The sequence below is a fragment of the Crotalus tigris genome, unplaced genomic scaffold (genome assembly GCF_016545835.1).
Source record: "Crotalus tigris isolate CLP2741 ecotype Arizona unplaced genomic scaffold, ASM1654583v1 scf7180000017694.5664430, whole genome shotgun sequence".
NCBI classification, from domain to species: Eukaryota; Metazoa; Chordata; class Lepidosauria; order Squamata; family Viperidae; genus Crotalus; species Crotalus tigris.
Genome location: NW_024096572.1, coordinates 1,201,052 through 1,218,656, shown reverse-complemented (window position 1 = coordinate 1,218,656; position 17,605 = coordinate 1,201,052). Strand labels below are relative to the sequence as shown.

The 17,605-nt window shown below is 36.9% G+C and overlaps 1 protein-coding gene across 4 annotated transcripts in view; it reads left to right on the top strand.

Moving 5' to 3' along the window:
• ALDH1L2 (aldehyde dehydrogenase 1 family member L2) overlaps positions 1-17,272 on the top strand; it is a 29,924-nt gene extending 12,652 nt beyond the window's left edge. For all 4 annotated transcript variants that reach the window (XM_039338219.1, XM_039338222.1, XM_039338220.1 and 1 more), the window contains 13 exons: positions 193-312; positions 2,261-2,388; positions 3,421-3,571; positions 4,936-5,006; positions 5,127-5,232; positions 5,926-6,013; positions 6,283-6,376; positions 6,846-6,945; positions 8,490-8,588; positions 10,493-10,658; positions 12,424-12,529; positions 13,436-13,635; positions 16,369-17,272. In XM_039338219.1, coding sequence (XP_039194153.1) covers positions 193-312; positions 2,261-2,388; positions 3,421-3,571; positions 4,936-5,006; positions 5,127-5,232; positions 5,926-6,013; positions 6,283-6,376; positions 6,846-6,945; positions 8,490-8,588; positions 10,493-10,658; positions 12,424-12,529; positions 13,436-13,635; positions 16,369-16,424 — 1,485 coding nt within the window. In that variant the 3' untranslated portion in view covers positions 16,425-17,272. The remainder of the gene's footprint in view (positions 1-192; positions 313-2,260; positions 2,389-3,420; positions 3,572-4,935; positions 5,007-5,126; positions 5,233-5,925; positions 6,014-6,282; positions 6,377-6,845; positions 6,946-8,489; positions 8,589-10,492; positions 10,659-12,423; positions 12,530-13,435; positions 13,636-16,368) is intronic.
• The last annotated feature ends 333 nt before the right edge of the window (positions 17,273-17,605 follow it).

Here is a 17,605-nt window from a genome sequence, read left to right as displayed (position 1 = left end):
TATTTGCATACAATACAATACAATAATTATTTGCCTTGTGATGGAATCTGAAGATTGCTTTCAATACAATGACTTGGGCTATAATCAGTTGGAGGATCTCCAGGACATATGCTTGTTACACATCATGTTTTCTGTAGGAAAGCATTGCTTTTATGATACATTGCTGAACAAAATTGTTTGTTTTGGTCCTAGGTTTCAAAATATATTAACCATATGACTATAAAGATGCCATGTCAGTGCTTTATCAATGGGAAATTTGTAAATGCTGAAAGTGGAAACACATATGACTCTATAAATCCAACAGATGGATCAGTGAGTAAACCTCAGTACAGTAACACTTTTCCCCCCTAGAACCACTGATATTTGTAGCAATCATAGCATGCTGTTGATGGGTTTACCAATGTGTTCAGTTCTAGCTTCATTTTTTTTTTCAAAAGCAGAATATAAGCAAGCAAATGTTGTTTTAAAAGTATCAGATTTTGGTGAATTGCATTGTGTTGGGCCTTTCTTGTGGCCTTTAGAGCAGGGTGTCAAACTGGTGGCCCGTGGGCTAGATGCGTCACATGTAGGCTATGCCCACCCTGGCTCTGCAAAGGCAAAAAATGTCACAATACATCATGATACGTCACGTGACATGATTGAGTTTGACACCTGTGCTTTAGAGGGTATGACAGAACAACGGATCCAAAATATAATAACTTGCAAAATAGCCATCTTTTTCTAATGAAGATAATGCCAAAATGTATATCACAATGTTGCCTGCAAGTATGTAAGGGACAACTCTGCATACTGATATTGTAGTGACATTTCATCTCCCTCCTATGGATACACTATGCAGATTGATAACCTGTCACCATCAGGAGCATAAGAAATATGTGGTAGAAGGAGGTTTTTTCCATTATGAAATTGGTGGGGGGAGGGGAGTAGAGTAAGGTTCAACTGTTTGCTGACAACAGGTGAGCACATCTGGTTGAGAATTTCTGTGCCCATGAAGGACAAGCTGATTGATTAGATTGCCAGGAATGCAAGCTCACCAGCAAGTAAATGTACTTTTCCCATAGAATCCTGTAATCTTAAAACAGAGCAAATAGTCTGATGATGACTTGGACCATGATGAAGATTTAGGCAACAGGGGGAAAAAATGATCATCTGAAAATGTCTCTCGTATCTTCCACTTCTTGATATTACACTGCCAGAATGTCCAAATACATGTGTTGATAATTGATATCCCAGCATATCGTAAGAGCTGGCTGGAAAAACTTGATATGTACCATTGCAACTAATAATAGTTAATATCCAGAAATTGCCTGCTCAACCTCGTCTGAGAGATTAATTGAAGGCCTAATAATAATTTATAGGAAAAAGTAACAAATATTCAACACCCTTTAGTTTACTTGCTTGCATTTTAAACATCAAAGTTAATTAATTCAAGTCATCCTAATACTGGCCAGTCTAGGAAATTGTAGCTGTGTTAAAAGTATAAAGCAGATTTTTGCATAATTTTTGCAAAAAAAATGGTTATAGAATCAGAGAACTCTGGCAGTATGAACTGAACAAAACGTGTTGTTAAAGCCAGCCGCATCGTTCAGATGTCATATTTAATTTCTTTAAAATTTTGGCTTAATCATAGAACTCAACATGCTTTGACTTAGTTTCCCTTTGCAATCAAGAGCAATTAAACAAACATCTCTATTTTCCTTGGTTTATTTAGAGCTACCTGCAACCTCAGACTTCGATTCCTCTGAGAAAAATAGGCAGATTTTGTAGTTCTCTCTCTCTCTCTCTCTCTCTCTCTCTCTCTCTCTCTCTCTCTCACACACACACACACACACACACACACAAACACACCCCTACACAAACCCTGGAGTTTATATAAATGCTCCTACAAGATGGAAAAGCCAAGCGGGAATAATCCAACAGCACAGATCCACATGTCTTACATTTAGGATTAAGCCAGAATTCTAATGAGTGGTTTAACATAATGTCAGAACATGATCAGCGAATTGCTATCTACCAGTTTTATCTATTTTTTATTTTTATTTTTTGCTCTCATTTTTTTCCTCTTCTTTTTACTTTTGTCCCTTTCCCATAAAAATTGTAAGATAGCATTTATACTTCGTGTACTATCAATCTAAAAAATCAAAGATAGAAGGAGACACACAATGGAATGAATGGAAAAAATGGGAGGTTTGTAGTTGAATTAGTAAAAACTGATAAAGCTTGTTGTTTTTAAGTTAGCAATTTCTTATCTTTATGTAAGGTGATTGCTAAAGTGTCACTGGCTACAGTGAGTGATGTTCACAAAGCAGTGGCAGCAGCAAAGGATGCCTTTGAATACGGTGAATGGGGAAAGATGAATGCAAGAGAAAGAGGGCAATTAATGTACAGGTATGGCAATGCAGAATATCTTATATTCTTATTTTTATTTCTGTTCTGTTTACTCTGTAACGTCTTAATATGTCCATTTGATAGTGCAAACTTATTGAGAAAACAGACAATATAAATATGATTTTTTATTTATTTTTCTGCTGTTAAGTTAGTTTTTGACTCTGACAATTGCCTGATCTCATCCTTGCAGTAGTTTGGAAGTGGTTTGCTCTTGCTTCCTTCCTTTCTAGGGATAAGAGAGAGTGACTGGCCAGAGGCCCTCCAGCTGGCTTTGTCCTTAAAATGGGATTAGAACTCATAACCTCTAGGCCAGGACAAAATTAAATTTGATTTGACTTCATGTATTAATTTAATTAAAATTTAATTAAATATAGACAATGTCCATTTAAACATTTCTCACATCTCTGATATTAAAATGTGCAATTGTCCTTGGAAGTATTCTTGAGAGCTACATCCAGGGTTTTGGGACAGGTTCATGTTGCAAGTCAATGGTTAAAATGTGATGCTTATACTTGATGTACTAATTACTTAAATTATTGGAATATTAATTTGCCTCTAAGGAGATCAAAATGATATACTGTGAATTCTATGCCTTCAAAAACATTATCTTTGTAGCAACCTTGTAGGCTTCAGGTTACCCAGATTTAAACCTTCCTAGGTTTTTCCTGATAATATCATATAGCTGTTGTTCTTTCCCTATGTTTCTTAGAAACTACATTCACATTAAACTGATTTTCAATCATGGTTAATTGTAAGATATAATAACCTACAGATAACACTATAGTAAAAAAATCAGTCAACCACATCATGGCTTAATGTAGTGTACAAAGCAGGCTTATGAAATATTTTTCCACCCCTGGTTTCCAAACTATTACAGAATAATGGCCTGATTTTCCAATCACTCACAATTTTCATGTGACTTAAATTCGGCAAACTTACTTTCCAGAATAGCAAGTTTCAGCATGAATTCCAACATTTACAAATATGTCACGTTGTGTTTTTGTTCTACCGTCTGTATGATTCTATTGAAAGACTTGCGGATCTGATGGAAGAACATCAAGAAGAGCTGGCAACCATAGAGGCTATTGACTCTGGAGCTGTGTACACATTAGCTTTGAAGACCCACGTAGGAATGTCAGTGCAAACATTCCGATATTTTGCTGGATGGTGTGACAAAATACAGGCAAGCTAATATTTGAGTTGGTGTCAAGTCTTCAGTATTATATGTGACATTATTTAGACAATTCAATTAGTACAGAGCACAGTAATGCACTTCTTAAGGTTTCCTCAAAGACTAATTATCTTCCAGAATTAGTATGTGGGTCAGACCTAATTCTTGCTAAAGATAAAGGCAGCCCAAACCAAAACTTAGAACAATAGCAGAGTTTCTCAGCAACCCTGACGAGAATTGAAAGGGGTGACCTGTAGCTGAAGTCCATATTTCTTTGCATTATGCATACAAAAACAATGCTAATTTCACAGAAATATGAATTCATTTCTGAGAAACCAGGGCCTATGTTAAGACTGAACAACTTTATGATAGCAAGCACTTCACTTAATTATCCAAAATGGCAGAGCTACATCACACTACTGGACAGAGCTGAAATCTCCAATGCTTTCTACTTGTGGGCTAGTTTCTGCAATCTAGGGAGATAATTATGAAGTGTCAATTTTTAAAAACTGTTTAAAACTGTTTAAAGGTGGAAAACTACAGTATATTCTCAGTTGTCAGTAGTAATGGTCAGAGGGGGGTTTGGGGCATCATGAAAGAGGAAAAATGCAAGTCTGATTTATAGTTTACCAACTCCTGTCTTACATAGGCAATTGTGTGTGAAATGATTATAGGTAATCCTCGACTTACAGCCATTCATTTAGTGACTGTTCAACAGCATTGAAAAAAGTGACTTATGACTGTTTTTCACACTTATGATCGTTGCAGCATCCCCACGGTCATGTTATCCAAATTCAGATGCTTAGCAACTGATTCATACTTATGACGGTTGCAATGTCCCAGGTCACATGATCCCATTTTGTAACCTTCTGACAAGCAGAGTCAATGGGGAGGACCGGATTCACTTCACAGCTGTATTACTAACTTAACAACTGCAATAATTCACTTAACAGCCATGGCAAATAAGATGGTAAAATGAGGCAAAACTCACTTAACAGCTGTCTTGCTTAGCAACAGAAATTTGGGGCTCGCTTGTGGTCATAAGTCGAAGATTTACCTGTATTACTTTTTAAAATAAAAATATCAGTTCGGGTAAGACTTTTTTGTTTAATGAAAAGAACTCTGCTTTCAAACTGATTTCATATGCAAGGTTATCAGTGAAAAAAGCCCCCCACTGAAGAGATACAGATAATAGTAGATAATATCCGTGTAACTTCCTCACTACCAGTATTCATGTATATTTATCAGCATATGGGATTTTTAGGAGACATTCTGTAACTGCCAACAGGTTATTCAGACACATGTGATGATACAATTGATGCCGCTTTCGTCATGATTGTCATTTAAAAAAAAAGGATAAGTGTTTTTTCATTTAGGGTTCTACCATTCCAATAAACCAAGCACGACCAAACCACAATTTAACGTTCACCAGAAAAGAACCCTTAGGGTAAGATCGATTGTCTTTGTTAATGAAACCAGACTCCGATTAATTTTACTCATAACATGTTTCTCCTGTGTTTTGAAATTCAAGTTTACTTTTGTATTTCTTTCTCCCTGGAATCTGAAGAGTCTGTGCTATTATTATTCCATGGAATTATCCACTGATGATGCTGGCATGGAAGAGTGCGGCATGTTTGGCTGCTGGCAATACTTTAGTTCTGAAACCAGCACAGGTAACATCAAGCTGGCCAATGATACCCTGGAATACAGCATTCCTTGAGTTAGTAATTTCTGCCTGGCAGAGGTACAGATATAGAATGTCTCTTGACCAGTTGATTAATCCGTTGTGGACCTTAATAGAAAAGCACAGATAAAAATAGCAATAGCACTTAGACTTATATGCTGCTTCTTAGTGCTTTACAGCCCTCTCTAAGCAGTTTACAGAGTCAGCCTATTGTTCCCAACAATCTGGGTCCTCATTTTACTAACTTTGGAAAGAGGGAAGGCTAAGTCAACCTTGAGCCAGTTAGGATTGAACTCCCGGCAGTGGGCAAGGAATTAGCTTGCAATACTGCATTCTAACCATTGCGCCAGAACGGTTCAAATAAAAATAGAATGTCTGTAAACAGCATTAAAGTACAACAACATTCCCAACCTGGTGCCCAGAGCATCTTGGTAGCAACAGTAATGGGAATTTAGTTATATATTTAAGATATTTATAGACTGACTATTCTCCAGAAGATCTTACTGTGAATTACATTCATACAAGCAAGCCTAGGTAATAAAGCCAAAAAAGATAAGTGTATGCACATAGTAAAGTTTGCACTTAATTATTGCATGAGACACTATAATGAAATTAAAATATATTGTATGAAAACATACATATGGTGTATCTCTACAATCTAAATGAAATTGTTTTTATTTAGGTAACTCCGCTGACTGCCTTGAAATTTGGAGAGCTCTCTCTGAAAGCTGGATTTCCTAAAGGCGTTATCAATATTTTACCTGGTTCAGGTACAGTAGGAGTATAAATACTTATAGTCTTTCCTAACTTTTGCCCTTCAGATATATTGGAAGTATGAGACCCAGAATTTTTAGTCAACATGATCAACAGTTGGGAATTATGGAATATGCATTATCACATGTCTAGAGGACCTCAACTTGGGTCCAAAGAATAGCTCAGGTGGAAAGGGGTACAGGAGCATTAAGTGACATTCTGCCTCAAAATCTCCAGCTCCCAGTTTTAGTAAAACTCATGGTATTGTATCTCTCACATCATGTAGGTGGTTTAGTAGGACAACGCTTATCAGAACATCCAGACATCCGTAAACTTGGGTTCACTGGCTCAACACCAATTGGGAAATATATCATGAAAAGGTAATATTTCTCAGTGCAAGATCTTATCTTTTGCTCAGTGGGATGTTGTGTAAATTCTGCTTTTCCTGAGAATCTCCATGTTGTTTACCAGCTGGATACTGTAGTCAGCACTGTCAGAATAATAGTGAGTTAAACACTGATATTGGTTTGGATGCACCAAACTTGTTGTGTGAGTACTTTCCCTGTTTTTGTATACTCCTTCCCACTTCCAAAATTTGCTACTACAATTTGGGTGACCTTTGCAAATTTAGCTAGGATCCAGTCAAAGTAAGAGAAAAATGTTGCCAAGCTATAAATTATAATGTACAGTAGTTTAACTATGTTTAGTATTTAACTTATTTTTGAGAAATAAGTAAAATAAGTATATAATAAAGTATTTACACCACAATATGTCTTAATATCAATAAGAAATAAGGAAAATGGTATCTGATTTTCAGGCTTCTGTCATTTATCATTTTATTCATTGTAGCTGTGCTGTCAGTAACCTGAAGAAGGTTTCTTTGGAGCTGGGTGGAAAATCGCCACTGATCATATTCAATGACTGTGAGCTTGATAAAGCTGTGAGAATGGTAAATAAGCTTTTAAGCTCCATATAAAATTTTCTTCAGAAAGAGTTTGGTTAAAATGTCACATTAATACACTGTGCCTTTTTACTAGTGTTCTAGAGAAGAGTGTGCAACCTGCATCTATCTCTACTACACTACGTGAGCTTTTTAAATTTTAAAATCCCCCTCAAGCAATTGAGGCACATAGGAACACCTACCATTTGGGCAGGAGAGAAGAGAAGAAAAGAATTGGGCAGAGGATTGCAGAAAGAAAAAGTGTGGAGAGAGAAAGACATCTCAGAAAGTAAAATTGGTGGTTTCATCCTTTTTGTTTGTGGACTTACCCACTCTTTGCCCACATATTATTGCAGATCCACAATTAGTCCCAGGGGAAAGAAATTCTCAATATTAAATATTCAGTATTCCTATTTCAATATTCGTAAAAGATAGTATGTTGTAGAGATAAGGTGCAAATACCTACAGACCCCCTCTTTGATAATCCTCTGGTTCCCTGTACTATTTGACATTTTCTAAATTTAGTTTAGAAAATTTAAAAGGATGCATCAAATCAGATTTATTTGTAGCAATGCCTTCTGGCCACACAAAACTCCCACTGGGATGGTACAGAGCAGTGATGGCGAACTTTTTAGAGACCGAGTGCCCAAACTGCAACCCAAAACCCACTTATGCATCATTGGATGGGCATGGCCCATTGGGTGGGCGTGGCTGCGGTGGTAATGGCAGACTGGGTGGGACTAAAAAGTTCAATCAATCAATTCCAACTTTGCAAGATCTTTTTTTTCCCACAAGAAGTTGAAATTGACTGATTGAACCTTTTTTTTTTTTACACACAACGATGGAAGCCTAAAGCAAAAAGCTTTTATAAAACCCAGCTGAAGGCCTAGGACTGGGGCGATGGCGCGCGTGCCCACAGAGAGGGCTCTGAGTGCCGCCTCTGGCACCCGTGCCATAGGTTCACCACCACTGGTATAGAGCATCTTGAAAGGCTGATTTACTTTCTGGTAAATTAGTATTTTTAAGACCACCATCCTCAGCAAGGGCTGGTTTCTCATGGCAGCCTAGCTGAATAAATAGATCTTCCATCACTTTCAAAATTCAAAAGGGACATCCAGCTTTAAAGTCTGACTGTTTTATATTATTAAATTTTGTTAAGTTACTAAATATATATAATAAATTTATTTATACAGTACTGCATACTATAGTCCTTCATTTATCAGTCATCACTTTTTTATGTCATCTACCTTCCATTATATGCAGAAATTCCTTTCTCGTTTTTGATGGATATGTTACTTTTCTCCAAGCTGGGGCTCTCCAGATGTGGTACAATTTAACCCACAGTTTCCTGACAGCAGGGGGAGCTGAAGAGCAACACATCTGGAAATCACTAGGTTGGAGAAGCTGAGCTACACAAAGAGAGACTGAGATTTAGCTTTACATTATGGTCTCGTTAAAAAACTGAGTGAGAAGTTTTTAAATAGAAAAAGATTTAAAGGCAACCATAAAAACAAGCAAACCAAAAATGGAATATTCTTTTTCTTATAATTCAGGGCATGGGAGCAGTATTCTTCAACAAAGGAGAGAATTGCATTGCAGCTGGTAGATTGTTTGTTGAGGAATCTATTCATGATGAATTTGTTAAAAGAGTGGTAAGAAACTTTAAGAGTGGATGTTGAAAAATAATCCTGATGTACCAATTGTACAGGTAGCCCTCAACTTACAATACAATTGGGAGCAGAATTTCTGCTGTTAAGCAAAGTGGTTGTTAAGTGAGCCATGCCCCTTTTTATCAATTTTTTGACACCGTGGTTACCATGTGAATCATGTGGTCATTAAGAAATCTGGCTTCCCTCATTGACTTTGCTTGTGGGAAGCTGCCTGGAAAGGGGGTGAAGGCAATCACACTACCCTGGGCTGCTGCAACCACAGTAAATACATGCCAATTGCCAAACACCTGAATTGTTGTAAGTCACTTTTTTCAGTGCTGTTGTAACTTCAAACGATCACTAAGTGAATGGCTATAAGTTGAGAACTACTTGTAGCGGTAATAATTTTCACTGATAAAATGTGAGTAATGGAGTGAAGCCCTATTTTCTCAGTGTTCATTGATTTTCTGATGTGGCAGAGTTTCAGGTTTGTATAGTTTGGATCAAGCAACTTTTATTACTTTTCCAGCTCTTCTGACCGTGTCCTACAGAAGGCACTTTCTGTTCCCACTTCCATTTCATTAAGCAAGGTGATATGGATATGCATACCAGCAAAAATTACTGATACACTAGCTTTCCTCAGCATCAGATGTTATGGGCATTAAAATGTGAAATACAGCATCCAAAGTATACCAGATTGTTTCCTTATATTTGGCTTGAGGTTTAGGAACATATTAATGTTACATTCTACAGGACTTTATATTTCTTCTGTGTCTAGATTGAACTTTAAACTGCCAGAATGAACCACCTTCTTGTCTTTGTTGTTGGTCAAAAATAAGTTATTATTGGTACGTTTCTGGTAGTAGCCAACATACCAGCCAGAATGGGCCGGGCTCTGTGTCTCTCCACATTCACATAGCATGTTGTTATCCACTAAGAGCCTCCACTCAAGCACATTGGTTTTACATTCAGTCATTCCAACTCTCAACTATTCAGGGTCTTCCAAGTAGTATAAGGGAAGTCAGATCCTTCATCCATATCCTCCTTTAATGTTATTCCTTGCTCAATGGTCTCCTTCTTCCATCTTTTAATTCAATGTTGTTCTTGTGTACCCTCAAGAATGTTCTTTCCATATAGGGCTCTGTACAATATAAGGTGAACCAATAGGGGACAATGTCTTCTAACTTTAAAAATCCTAATCTAGGCATTGTTTTAAATTTGTTGTTAGTTGCGAAGTCATGTCCGACCCATCGCGACCCCATGGACAATGTTCCTCCAGGCCTTCCTGTCCTCTACCATCTTCTGGAGTCCATTTAAGCTCACGCCTACTGTTTCAGTAACTCCATCCAGACACCTCATTCTCTGTTGTCCCCTTCTATTGCCCTCAATCTTTCCCAGCATTAGGCTCTTCTCCAGTGAGTCCTTCCTTCTCATTAGGTGGAAATTAAATATAGTTTAGCTATTCAGTAGTTCCACAGATTTGAGTTGGTCTACTCTGGGTCCAAAACTAGATCCCAATTTATATAAATATGTTGTGGTTAGTTGCGAAGTCATTTCTGACTCATCGCGACCCCATGGACAATGTTCCTCCAGGCCTTCCTGTCCTCTACCATCTTCTGGAGTCCATTTAAGCTCACGCCTACTGTTTCAGTAACTCCATCCAGCCACCTCATTCTCTGTTGTCCCCTTCTATTGCCCTCAATCTTTCCCAGCATTAGGCTCTTCTCCAGTGAGTCCTTCCTTCTCATTAGGTAGCCAAAATACTTGAGTTTCAACTTCAGGATCTGGCCTTCTAAAGAGCAGTCGGGGTTGATCTCCTCTATACTATAGAATTATATGATATTATCTATAAAATTTTGGCTGATATATTATACTATTTAATCCTCACTTTCTTTGGTAATCTTTAGGTGGAAGAAACCCAAAAGATGAAAATAGGTGATCCACTTGATAGAGCTACAGACCATGGACCTCAAAATCACAAAGCACATTTGGAAAAGCTTCTAGAATATTGCCAAACTGGAGTAAAAGAAGGAGCAACTTTAGTATATGGAGGGAGACAAGTATGCAGACCAGGTAAGTAAGATCTAATATAGGACTACTCTATTACATTCACATTAATTGCACATGTACTGCAATTCAAATACATGGGTCATTTAAAGTAAAAATTGTTCATGATGTTAAAGGCAAAGTGACAAATTACATTTTGCCTCTTCTGACTAGCTGCAAGAATGAATCTAAAATCAATTTGATTTTATTGTTTTTATTTATATATTGGATTTGTTAAGACTGCTCAAATCCAAGAAGACTCTGGCAGCATACAGTAAGTCTAATATATATATTAAAAACAAAGTTAAAACCTGTCTGATCACAGAAAGATCAAAGACAGTTCATGCATCAGACCTTTAATTTTGGTCCTAATTTCTCTAGAGGCCACTCCAGAATGAAAGCAGGACTTGCTAAGCATTGGAGAGCTGCAGCAAACAATTCTTTTGGTATTGTGCTTTCATATTCCAATTGTAGTCCTATAAAACAAAATAATACCCTGTTTTGAGCAATCATATGGAAAATCTGTAAGTGAATGGTACATCCAAATCTATGCCAAACTCATGCTGGCAGATGGAGGAAGAATGCTTTCCTCTATTTGTTTTTATTTTGAGATTGTTGATTTTGTTTATGAGAAATTAGCGTTGAAGTAATTGAGTGTAATAATGTATCCTGACTTACAGTCTTCTCCTGTCCTTGATTTATGTTCAATACATAAATCTTTTCTTTGACCAATCCAAAATTTCAATTCTTCCATATCTCTTCTCTCAAGTGTCCCCATTTTTGCATATAAAAGTCTCATTTTTGTATTAAATTCTGACTTTGGAGAAGAGCCTCAGAATTTTCACTGGAATAGGAAAGGATTTCAGAGGGTGGACTTCCCTGCTTTTATTGGAGGAACTTCAATCTATGCTCTGGTTCCTGGAATAATCTCCCAGCAATTGCAATAGAAAGATTGCAGCATCCAGTCCAGTTGGGTATAAATCCTAAGTTCAGAATCCATCTGCCTGATATTAGGTTTTTATCACTTTTCAGTTTTGTTTGCATTTGAAGCTTTTTTTTCAATGTAAAGAAAATCATAGTATGGCACATTATATGAAATTTGACTAAGTGGAGTGACAAGGGAAATAATAGCAGACATTTTGCACCAGGAACTGGACCACCATAGATATGCCAGAATCTTCCTTGGCTGATGTTGTTTATCACATTTTTCCTTTTCTCTCTTTTTAAAAATAATATTGTTATTAAACTTCAACATCAAACATTAAAATACAAACTAAGATAAAAGCAAAATGGAATAACAAATTATTTAACAAAAAATACATTAAACAAATTTATAACGAAAGACTTCTGATTTTCTTTTTAGTTCAATTATATTCAGTTGGTGACCCACTAAAATGTATGTTGCTGTTTTAACAATAACTAATTGTTCAGTTTTATTCCTGCAGTCATGGTATTATCATAAGGGTCAAGTAATTATGAAGCATGTAGAGGAAGGAGAGGAGAAGAGGAAGAAGGTAACTTATTGTAAAATGCACAACAGAAACTGTAAACCTAGCTCAAAATGACCTCTTTTTGACACCCTCATGTTTGGAAACTTAAATATATATTGAATGGGTGCTCTTTTTAAAATAATCAATTGGCTAAAAATTAAAGTCCTTGTTTATTAGCCAAGTTACTTTAGTATATGGAGGGAGACAAGTATAAAATGCATTGCTGAGGACTGATAATGTATGACCCATGTATCAAGATAGAAAATGCTGGAGGTTGTAACTACCCATTTTTCTTTCATTAGGCTTCTTCATGGAACCTACCATATTTATCAATGTTGAGGATGACATGCATATTGCCCATGAGGAATCCTTTGGGCCAGTGATGATCATTTCCAAGTTCAAAGATGGGTACGTTCTGTTCCAATTAATGCTGTTGTTGCTGCAGCAGTTACAAGCTTTTCAAACCTTGGATCCTAGCAATTAATAGTCATCTGAGAAGACTGCTTCACTCCTTTTCTCCAATGCAATTTACATACTGGAGGAAAACTTCTGTGAAGTAGATTTCTCCCCTAATTTGGAATCCTGTAGGAGTGTGGAGGTTCATGAGGTTAGGATGCTGGGCTGACGATCAGCAGGCTCGCGTTTGAGAGCTGGTTGCTGCCACGAGGCGTGGTGAGCTCCCGCCACACGGTCCAGCTTCTGCTGATCCAGCAGTTCAAAGGTGGGCAATCAGAAGTAGATAAATGAGTACCACTTTGGTAGATAACTTAACAGGATCATGAAAGGAGCCCCCAACTGGGCATCCCCCAGGCAATGGTGATGTCACCGTCCAATTCTTTCAACCTGGAAGCGCTTCCGGCATGACTGTAGTAGTATCTGGAATCCTATTTAATTGCTACTGATGTTCTCTCCCAGTGTATGACCTTAAGAACTATGCAATTTTAAATTTTGTGGATTAAATATCATTGCTATATCCCTATATTTAGGGATATTCATTATATACATTCTAGCCAAGATTCAAAAATACTTCACAAAAATACCAGATTGGATTTACAGATGGCTCTAAACAATGTTGTGTTTTAATCATATTTCACTCAATTAAATTCCAATGGCAAGTTTGCAATTCCAGACAGCTACAGAATATGATTTATAAACCACGATTCCTAAACTATATGCTTGAATTGAAATAAATTTAATTATGGTTTAGCACAATATGAGAACACAATATATGCTACAAAATATAGAGTGCTAAATTTAGCATCTTTGGTAAGTTTTGTGCTGTCTATATCTTAGAATGTTTCTTTATTGCCACAGAGACATTGATGGAGTGTTAGAACGAGCCAACAGAACAGAATATGGTTTGGCTTCAGGTGTTTTCACCAAAGACATAAGCAAAGCACTATATGTCAGTGACAAACTGGAAGCTGGAACTGTTTTTATTAACACTTATAACAAAACTGATGTGGCAGCACCATTTGGTGGATTCAAGCAGTCTGGTTTTGGAAAAGATTTAGGTAAGCTACACCTTGTTTTCTCTCTAGACTCCAAGTATATTTGCAAAGTGACATGTATTAAAGGTAAGAAATTTATCACATTCCAGAACTCTTTGGGTCCTATTGTGAACAACCATGAATGATGGGTTTTGAAATGTAATGAGAAAAATTATTATTTTTTTTTATTGAAAATTTTTAAATTTTACAAAACAATACGGTTCCCTTCCCCGAGCCCCCCCAACCCTCCCATGCCCTCCCCCGACCTTCCCAGAGCTGAATATAGGCTTAATTAATATTTTTTCAAAAAGTCTTAAAACAAATATAAACCATAAACAAATCTAAATACATTAATTAAACAAATTGTAAACTAATTAACAATAATATATGTATAAAAAAAACAAAAATACAAGAAAATACAAGAAAATAGGAAGAAAGAAAAAGGGAAAAAGTCTATAAGATATCTTAAATTTTAAGTATAAGTTATTGAAAAGCTAAATAATATTTTTTTATATCCAACTTATATTGTATAAAGTCTATCCATTTTTTCCATACCAAAAAATACTTCTCTTGCGATTGGTCTTTCAAGAAAGCTGAAATCTTTGCCATTTCCGCCAAATAAGAAACTTTAAAAAACCACTCTTGCAAGGTAGGCAAAGATTCCTTCTTCCAACATTGCCCTACTAACAACCTTGCCGCTGTGATTAAATTTAACATCAATATAGTCTCTTTAGTATCACAATCAGAAACAATACCTAACAAAAACAGTTGTGGGGTAAATTTTACCCTTCTTCTAAAAATTCTTTGAATATTCCACCATATCTTAATCCAAAAAGCTTTTATATTTTTGCATGACCACCAGATATGATAATAAGTGGCATCCAAACATCCACATCTCCAACATTTAGGCTGTAAGTCAGGATACATACGAGACATTTTTTGTGGATCAAGGTGCCATCTATAAAACATTTTGTAAAAATTTTCCCTTAAATTTTGGGCTTGTATAAATTTAACATTCCTCACCAAATAATTTCCCAGGTATCTAATAGAACCGGTTCATCAAAATTTTGTGCCCATTTAACCATACATTCTTTAACTAATTCTACTAACACCCCATAAATTCTCTTAATATGGGTTCGTCTTTGATCTTTTATTTGTTTTAATAAATTCTCATCTTCTCTAAGCAAACCCACATTACGATCTATCTTCCACCTCTCCACTATTTGTCTATAATGAAACCATGAATAAATAATATTTTCTTGTATTAAATCTTCCAAAGATTTTAATTGCCAATTTTTACCATCCCATCTGAGTAATTGTGCATAAAAAACATTATCCATCTTAACTCCTCTCCTTATCCCTTCTATCGCATACCCCAGTATAGCCCATAGTGGAATTTTACATGATCGGACTCGCGGTATGACTGGATTATTTTATTCTTTTATGACTGTTTTTAACCTTGTACGCCGCCCTGAGTCCTTTGGGATTGGGCGGCATATAAATATTTGTAAATAAATAAATAAATAAATAAATAAACTCACTTCTATAATATTTCCTCCAAACCCGAAGTAAAGAAATCCTTATAATGTGAGATTTAAAGACTCTATCAACCTTTTTATTAAAAATTAAATAGGCATGCCATCCAAAAAGTAAATCCCAACCCTCTAAGAGGAGTATTTCTACATTTGTTAAATTAACCCAATCACTTATTAATGTTAAAACCACAGCATCATAATACAATTTCAAATTCGGTACCTTGAGTCCACCTCATGAGAAAAATTATTGTTATAGACTACTTGTTCTCTAAAACCCTAGTAAGACCACATCTGGAATACTGCAACCAATTTTGGTCATCATACTACAAAAAAGATGTTGAGACCTTGGAAAAAGTTCAGAGAAGAGCAACTAAAATGATCAAAGGCCAGGAGACTAAAACATAGGAAGATTTGGATTTGGCTAGTGAGAAAAGAAGAAATAGGGGTGACATGATAGCAATATTCCAGTATTTGAGGGGCTGCCACAAAACTATTCTCCAAAGCACCAGATGGCAAGACAAGAAACAATGGTTGGAAACTGATCAAAGAGAGAAGCAACTTAGAATAAGGGGAAACTTTCTAACAGTGAGGATAATTAACCAGTGGAACAGCTTGCCTTCAGAAATCATGGGCACTCCATCACCGGAAATTTTTAAGAAGAGTCTGAACAGTCACTTGTCTGAAATTGTATAGGTTCTCCTGTATGAGCAGGGGGCTGGACTAGAAGACCTTCAAGGTCTGGTCTGGTCTGTTCTATTCTATTCTATTCTATTCTTATATGTGATTTTTGTAATGGAGCAATTGTCAAAATGCATTTGAAACAAAATAGTAAATAAAGTTGTGCTACTTTACCCTTAGAATCAGAGCACACATCCAATACTATAAATTGCAGCCTGACAACATGCAATTTAGAACCTTGCAAAATGCAGGATTCTTTTAGAGTAGAGGCAAGCAATCTTTTAACATGAGGGTGAAGGTTCGTTCTCTGACCTAGTGGGTTGGTTTCGAAATGTATCAGGCTAGGTAACATCTTCAATGGAGTTTAGTTTAATCCCCCTAAACTCCATATCAATCTGTCTTTTGTATTGCATTCTATTTAACCAATCTCCATTATACAGAGGGTTTACTTGGTTTTGAGTTCCACTTTGCTTTTTGCAAACACTCCTGCTGTGAGGAAGTTAGCATCATTGGAGACTCCTCAAGACTTTCTTATTCCTTTTAGGTGAAGAAGCTCTTAATGAGTACCTGAGAACAAAAGCTGTAACTGTGGAATACTGAACAGCTCAGCCAAGAAGCCCCATTCTTCCTCTGACCCATAGCAACTACAGGATTATAAACAAACAACAAAGTAAAAATGTTTCCTGGCATGGACATGCCAACCAGTGTCTCAGTGCAATGATCCAATTAAGCACATTTGCATTTATTCACAATAGGATTCCTCAAAGGAGTTCAACTCTTGCTACGGATTACTGTGATCATAAATTTTTCCTTCTTATAGCTATCATGTTCTCCTCCATCTGCTGACATTTAGGTCTATCTGAAGGTGAGACAGAAATCTAGAAACCATCAAATTTCTCATATTTCGTCTCTGCGAACCCTTTACTTAAGTTGGAAACATGCTATAATTTTTTATTTGTCCTAAGTAACTATGTGGATCTTGGCCACATTACACCAGCATCATACTTTTTTCCTGCAATAAACATTTTGCATATTTGAACTAACTCAGAAAACCAGTTTACCATAAACTTGGTTTATGTATCCAAGGAAGTGCACTTACAATAAATCTGTACAATAGTGAATTGAACATCTCTGTTATTCCCCTAAATAAAAAAAAGTTGTAGAACTATTTTGTAATCTGTTTGCCATTGAGTTGTACGTAATCTCTAATTGTGGGTGCCAATTACATTAAATAAATGCTTTTTTGATGTCCTGTAGTATTTCATGACCTAGTATTACATCTGTAAGATAACTTCTCTCGTTCTCTCATACATAACACAATGCTCTAAGTCAATGGTTCTCAACCTTTTTAATACCGTGACCCCCAACCGGTTGTAAGTCGAGGACTAAACCGATCGTAAGTCGAGGACTAAACCGTCATAAGCTGAGGACTATCCAACCGGTCGTAAGTTGAGGACTTTCCCTGCCCGGGAGAGCCGCGCATGCGTGGTGCCGCCCCCTGCATCGGCCGAGGCGTAGCTGGCAAGTGGCAGAGACGGAGCAGGCCGACCACCGGGTGGGCCACCAGCTGGCCCAGCCCAAGGGAGGTAAGGCACCCACAGGGCCCCACGCGCGCCAGCAACCCTCCCTGCGCCTGCTGGCCTCCCACCTCCCACCCCTGGCCCTCTTTTACTTACATTTTTAGTAGTTGCTCAGCAAGGAGGAGTGGAAACTTCCTGACAGCTTGCCTTCGCTGCAGACAACTTGCAGCACTGTTTGCAGAATGGGACTTCTGGCGGGCT